The sequence below is a fragment of the Gadus chalcogrammus genome, chromosome 21 (genome assembly GCF_026213295.1).
Source record: "Gadus chalcogrammus isolate NIFS_2021 chromosome 21, NIFS_Gcha_1.0, whole genome shotgun sequence".
Classification (NCBI taxonomy): Eukaryota; Metazoa; Chordata; class Actinopteri; order Gadiformes; family Gadidae; genus Gadus; species Gadus chalcogrammus.
Window position 1 is genome coordinate 17519024 of NC_079432.1, and position 7500 is coordinate 17526523.

Sequence of the window (7500 nt, forward strand, 5' to 3'; positions counted from 1 at the left end):
ACAGAAAAGTCTATTGTTGTGTTGTTTGTCAAATCCAGCTCCTCTCAGCAGATGTATGTGTTGTCAGTTCGTTTGATCACTTTGTGTGATCTGTTCTGTGTTTGGGAGTTTGTGTGTGAGTGTGTTTATATGTGTTTTTATGTGTGTGCGTGTATATGTGGTGTGCCTGTGTTGTCTACGTCTGTGTGTGTATGTGTGCGTGTGTGTTTGTGTGGTTTTGTTTGTGCGTGTGTGTTTGTGTGTCTGTGTGTCTGTATGTCTGTGTGCATGTATGTGGTTGTGTGCCTATGTGTGTGTGTGTGTATGTGTGTGTGGTGTGTGTGTGTGTGTGTGTGTGTGTGTGTGTGTGTGTGTGTGTGTGTGTGTGTGGTGTGTGTGTGTGCCTATGTGTGTGTGTGTGTGTGTGTGTGTGTGTGTGTGTGTGGTGTGGGTGTGGGTGTGGGTGTGTGGGTGTGGGTGTGGGTGTGGGTGTGGGGTGTGTGGGTGTGTGGGTGTGTGTGTGTGTGGGTGTATGCGCCTGTGTGTGTATGTGGCTGTGTGTGTGTATATCTGTGTGTGTGTGTGTGTGTGTGTGTGTTTGTGTGTGAGAGAGAGAGAGAAAGAGAGAGAGAGACCCCAAGGGCATGTAGAGTCAGCAGCATGGCTGCGGTCGGTGAATGATACTTCTTTTCAAACACTCCTGGAGTGACACACATGCTGTTTGTGTTAGTTGGATATGGAAACATGCACACGGCCACGCACACACACACACACCACACACACACACACCACACACACACACATCGGCGCCGTGATTTGGTGTTCTTCAAAGGCAAATCGAACTATCCTAATATATTTCCCCCCTTCATTCTGCAAACATGTTTTTCATCCAACAAGCGGAACGGACAACCTTAACCAACGCCTGTCACTGGAGAGACATCTCCTTGTAAACTATAAATATGACAACCAGTAGACATTTTACTCGTAACATTTGACTTAGATTTAACACTGTTATATACAATAGCTGTTATATAACAGACTATATAGTGTATTTAAAAATATATATGTTCTGTGTGTATGTGTGCACATGCCTGTTAGTGTGTGTATCCTGAACGCTTATTTTCATGCGCTCTATTTCTCTTGCATTTGTTGAGTATCTTTGTGTGTGAGTGCACCATAGCACAACCAAACACACACCTGGATCTCTGAACCTGTAGCTTGTGCTTCTTCCGTGACAGAGGAGTCGTCCGGGATGGAGTCCGACAACAAGCTTACAGACGCTTTAGCTCTTGAGCAAGGTATTGGCAGTATGGCTACAAACCGACCTAATCGCCGCAAATGTGTCTGCCAGACAATTTCTGTTGTTTTGAATCGCCTGTTGAAAGTTTAGCCATGGTCACAGCCTCTCTCTCTCTCTCTCTCTCTCTCTCTCTCTCTCTCTCTCTCTCTCTCTCTCTCTCTCTCTCTCTCTCTCTCTCTCTCTCTCTCTCTCTCTGTGGGGCTTAGGTCCCTGACTGTTTTCAATGTCTCTCGGTCTCCCTGTAAACCTGGAGCCTTCCTGCTCCTCCAGCTGCATGACTAACCCTGGGAGAATGCCCTGGCCTGCGCGGCCCCCCGATGTCTCGCTCTGGGTTCTGGTGATGTTGTTTTGTTATGGATGGACACACATTGGCTGGATATGAAGAGTGACTGAATGGGAAGCTGCCTCAGCGTGGCTATAGCTGTGTTAAAGTATCTCAACATGTTGCATGTTAAGCAGTCTCTGATTTGCAGTTGTTTGTTTACAGTTTTAACTCAGAAAATACATATTCACATGGGACATTGCAATATTCTTCTGCTGTTGCACATAAGTAGGCACATGTGTGTGTGTGCACGTGCGTGCATGCGCCTGTGAGTGCATGCATGCGTCTGAGGGCGTGTGTGTGTGTGCACGTGCATGTGTGGATAATGATGTCATGTCGCGGCCCCCACCTGCAGGTAGGTCTGACGTGTTGGAGGGGAAGGGACTCATTGAGTCTCACTCACCAAGTCCCTCTGCGGCTGTCAGACTGCAGCTCTGGCTCTACTGAACTAGGTTGCACAATTGCTTGACTTCATCAACCTCCCCCCCCCCCCCCCCATGCTCCTGCTCCTGCCCATTTCCCATTCCAAATGGAAAATGTGGAAAGCAAAACATTACACAAGAGTAGACCATCAAACTAAAAAAGGGGGTCACTTCCAATGATATCACACAGTTGTTCCACGATGCATTAAGAAAATATGACAAGCGTTTAATCTCCGCCACAGTGGCGGCAGTCGCAGAGGGTTCTGAGCGATGGCGTGCTGTTGTGTTAGTGGGTCGTCCCGGGGTCTGGGAAACGCTCACAGAGACCTGTTGTTTCTAGACGAGTTCCTGATCCCGACCTACACTGCGGCCCGCGCCCCGCCATCACCACCACCAGCCCCCCGCAAGAACACCCAGCCCTGCCAGGGCACGTCAACAGGAAGCCCATCCTCTGCGCTGGATCTCACAGGGAAGAAACGGTTCACAGGTAAGCCATGACCAATGACCCATGCGTGAGTGTGACGTACTATACAGGTGTGGGTTGCTTGATGTACTTTGACCTCAACATAATACGGTTGTCTTCTTGGAAAGAAAGGTTTCTTGAGAGTTTTTCTCAAAATCTAAAGAGGATGAAGAGAGGAGTGAGAAGATATATTAGATTAGATATTGAGATCGGAAATATTTTTAACATGACGTTACAAACTCCTCGACTTGAGGTCAGATGCCAATATGGTTTTAGCCTACTAAAAGAAGCAATATCGGGAGAGAGTGTGTTTCGTGTTCATGGTTATGGATGAGTGCGGTGCGTGCCTTTGTGTGTCAGTGAGTTCACACGTTGTGATGTGTTGGACAAAAGTCTTCTTGGCTGCATACGAGGGAGGAACGATTCGGACCCTCTCAGCTGGCTCCCAGACCAGCAGGTTTATAAATACGTTCCCTCTGCCTGCATGCCGGGCGGCGCTGATTTACTCCAACCAGACTTGGCAGCCTCTGATCACTGAGGTCAGAGCATGTCGTCCGTTTCGGCGCTTTGCTTGCGGGACGACAATCAAAAAGATTACAAACACCCCTGCAGTAACATAGTGGCTGGATAACCACGTCAGGCCAGATGGTGCAGCAGTGTAACCGTGTGAATCAAAGCAATCCAGGAGGCCCGTGTGCTGGGACCCCCACATGAAGGGGGTCTGGATAAGCCGAGGTGTGAACCACAAGGGGTTGCACGCATTACACAGATGATTAGACATCTCCCATCGCGGTTCTGCATGGGTTGTAGAGCCACTGTTGACATGATGCTGACATAGGTTAGTCCCCCACCGCTGGTGCTCCACAGCGGGTGTGGACAGCGTGCTGGCCCGTCACGTGCAGGCTGTTAGGAGCAGGGTGTCGACCGGGGATGGCGGCTGTTTGACAGAAGGCTGATAGACTCGTTACGTGGGCCGGCGCTCAAATGAATGATCCAACCGTAGCGAAGGCACATTCTTCGTCACACCTCCGGGTGAAATCAATACATGCCGCATGCACAGTCACACACACACCACACTCCGGCAAAACACATTCTTCACACCTGAAGGAGAAATTGATACGCACGCACACATCAGGAGTTGGACTGAATCCTTCAACTTATTACATGAAGGCCTTATTATGGCTTCATTATCCCTCAAAACATAGGGCTTCTTTTTCCTAAATAGCTTCAGTCCTTCCCACTGCCTGGGTACGAGAGAGGCCAGGTTGACTGAGGACATAGCCAAGCCCTGGCCAGACACACTGGCCTCCAATTGTCTGTTTTACTGCCTATATGGGCTGGCTTTGGACGTCAGTGCACGCTCTCACCTCGACGGCTGCATCAACAACGCTTTCCCTAGACGGAGGGGAAAAGGTTCTTATCTGTTCCATCACAATAAAGGAACGGCTGGATATGGTGGCAGGAGTGAATGACGATCGTGATGTAGATTTGTAGATAGGATCGGGTGCTTATTGGGATGTCATTAAGTTAAGGGAACATGGACCATCAGTCTAGATAAAGTCTCTCCCTCTGTATTCTCTGGCTTTTAATGAGGTACATTAATAACCGTGACATGAGCGAGGATGTTTCCAGACAGCCTGTAGCAACAGCAAAACAATTACAAAAGCCCAGCTCATGGCAGCCATCTGTCTCGGTACAAACCCCACCGTCCTCCAAACAGAACAGAAGCGAAGGGTCGCCTCGATCTGAAACCAATTACAACTCTCCCCCTTCCTCCCCCAACCTCCCCCGTCGTCCCCGATCCTCAGCTGACATGAACAAAAATAAGAACTACAGTAAGACTGAGTTTCAGCAGAATGGAGAATATCCACGTTGGCAGGAAAAATAGAATTCCTCTCTCCTGTTTATGAGCTCTCCTGATATCTCACCCTGAGCTCTCCGTTGCATGCGAGTGGACGGGTCGACATGCTCTGCATTATGCCCCTGGCCCCGTGCCCCTCCGTTTGACCTTCTTCTACCTCCTCCTAGCCCGCACTAGGCCTTGACTCTGCCCTATTTAAATCACACAGAGGGACTACTAAGGATTAGCCTCTGGCACTTGGTTCTATGAACGTCCTTGCTGTAGCGACAGAGATATATTGTTGTTGCTCCTTCTTCTGACAAAAATCTACTTGTTGTGAGTCACTTTAGATAAAAGCGTCTGCTAAATGCCCTAAATGTAATTGTAAGAAGACGCTTTGTGGAATTAGTATTGTGTGAATTCAATGTTCACACATTGAGTTTTCACAAGCAAGGCATTGTCAAACAAATATTTTAACTTCAGTTTCTGTGTTTTCCAAAATGTTTTTAAGTGAATTTTATCTAAATGTACCCTCAATATACCCATACACATAAAGTAAATAAAATAATATCTATACGCAACAAAGTAAAAAAACTCTATTTCCCCCACTGCCCGTCTCAGCCCCCTACATGAATTACATCCAGAAGGACCCCGGGGCCCCCTGCTCCCTGACCGAGGCCCTGGAATACCTGCAGGTGGACATCCTGGGCCAGTTGATGGACAAGGACATAGCCAATCACAGACAGCCCCCCAAGAACAAGCCGCACAACATCACGGTGGTCGCCATGGAGGGCTGCCACTCGTTCGTCATCCTGGACTGGGCCCGCCCCTTGAAGGATGACATGGTGTCAGGTACGTGTGCAGCAGGAAACCCTTTAACGCACATCTAGAATAATAAAGTGTTAACCAGGAAAAAACCTGTGAACCTGTGAATATCTCTGCCCTGGCTCCATGGATCATCAGTGATGCGTCGCCAAGCGACCCCACATGGGTCATCACATGGGGAGAATCTGCACTGGTATTTATGTTTTCCTCCGTCCATGGTAAATAAATTATGGAGCTAAAAACTGAACTGCATTAAACCCTTGGAATGGGGTCCCCATGGTGCTATCAAAGTTGAATAAAAACGTCCTGCTCTCTCTCACGCACACACACACACACACACACACACCACACACACACACACACACACACACACACACACACACACACACACACACACACACACACACACACACACACACACACACACCACCTAGAGTAGTAGGTTTCCTCCTTACCTCCTCGTCTCTTTGTTTCAGAGGATAGAAGTGATTATGGCCCTTCTATCCTACGAAAAAAACGTTGTTTGGTTAATATGGTAATTATCAATTGAATACAAATTCACAATTATGAAGCCTCCAAAATGGGTGAATTGGTGAGGCTTGGCATCAAATGTGGAACATTTTTAATTTAACTAGTGGTTGTTGCTGATGCAGAAGGTATGCATAAAAAAAATGTTAACCATCCATTCACCTCCAATGTGAAAAGTTTCTATTGAGATAATTGTCAGAAGAAAATCACAAATCACAAAGTTAGCATCTTGCTACAATTGTTAACATGCATGGAATCCTTGCCAGGTTGCTAGTTTCATCTGGCCATCTAGGCTTTCCCCTTCTCTCACTCTTCCTCCTCTTCTGTCATATCGGGTTTTCCACATATTTCCAAAGTTGTCTCTATCACATGACTACCTCGCAGACGCCGACAACTGTCTGAAACATTAAGAGAGCAGTCTAGCAGGAGAGGCTGGTTGATGTCATGGAGATGTGGGCTGATGAGGTGAAGATGGAAGGTTGCCTTCAGTGCTGAAACGGTTGAATGTTTAAATAAAAAAAAAATGACATTACTTTCTGAACTTGTAATTACAATGACTGGTTTAAAAGGGTACACCAACTACAAAGGAAATAAACACACGCACGCATGCGCAAACACGCCCAGCATGCATGTGTGGAAGTGGAATATAGGTAGAAAGAATGCAAAATGGAGAGACAGTGTCTTTCTCCCATTTCCTTCCCAAAGCTATGTTGGCACCACACCTCTCAGAGCAGACGGGTTTGAACTAGAATCTACAGGACAGTCTAGAGATGAGATATGATTGGTGAAATAATAAAAGCGTTTTTCTGCCTCGGCTAATAGAAGAGAAAAATGGGTTTGTTTTGCAAAATCGAGTGCAGAGAACAGACATAAAACCTTGAATGAATGCAATCATAAAGGAAGGAAGGGGATAGAAGTGGCTTACAGGGTTACCAATAACTTCTACGGACAGCAGCCTTTAAAAACAGTAATAATTCAATATATCACAATTATATTGCCTCTGGTATATGGACATAGATCAACTCCATTTAAACTCTGTGAGTAGAGAACATTGCCTGCCCTCCCTCTCTACTCACCCTGACCCTTCCCTCTGGTCTGCCTCCCTGCAGGGTACATGGTCCACAGCGCTTCTTATGACGACGTCCTCAACAACCGATGGGCCGCTCTGGACTCACAAGGGACACACTTGGCAGTGGAGAACCTCAAACCAAACTCCAGGTAACGCACGTGTGTGTGTGTGTGTGTGTGTGTGTGTGTGTGTGTGTGTGTGTGTGTGTGTGTGTGTGTGTGTGTGTGTGTGTGTGTGTGTGTGTGTGTGTGTGTGTGTGTGTGTGTGTGTGTGTGTGTGTGTGTATTCTATGCCGTCTACACGTTTCCACTTGCGATATCAGAGCAGGCCAGGAGTGATATAGTCATGCTTGTCGACACGAACGGAAAAGCCCACACCGACGTGAAGTAAATCACACTTGGCAGAGCGAGAGCAGGTCCAGGATCGGCTCTTAAAGCAGCCTTGAAATGTGATTTCCTAGGAAAGCCTCCCCACTCCTGGAAACATAAACACCTCGAACATCGTCTGACACACAACCGACAAAATAAAAGGTTCCATCGTTTGGTTATGAGGGCCATGTTTTCGGAACCCGTTTATCAAGAGTTATGGGTCATGGCTTTCAAAGTATGAGCGTGGAAATGCTTCCCGTCATGGGGCCCGGGAGAGCCAGAGGAGATACCGACTGCTTACTGCGTTAAGCGCTCTGTATCAACAAACCTTTGTTTTGCCCTGGTGGGTTTGAAACACACATGGTTTTTTAAGTAAAATGACTG

The 7500-nt window shown here is 47.3% G+C and overlaps 1 protein-coding gene across 1 annotated transcript in view; it reads left to right on the forward strand.

Moving 5' to 3' along the window:
* Positions 1-2293: 2293 nt before the first annotated feature.
* Positions 2294-7500, forward strand: part of LOC130375001 (fibronectin type III domain-containing protein 1-like) — an 11151-nt gene continuing 5944 nt past the window's right edge. The window contains exons 1-3 of the mRNA XM_056581984.1: positions 2294-2510; positions 4948-5178; positions 6789-6897. Of these exons, the coding sequence (XP_056437959.1) occupies positions 2294-2510; positions 4948-5178; positions 6789-6897 (557 nt within the window). The remainder of the gene's footprint in view (positions 2511-4947; positions 5179-6788; positions 6898-7500) is intronic.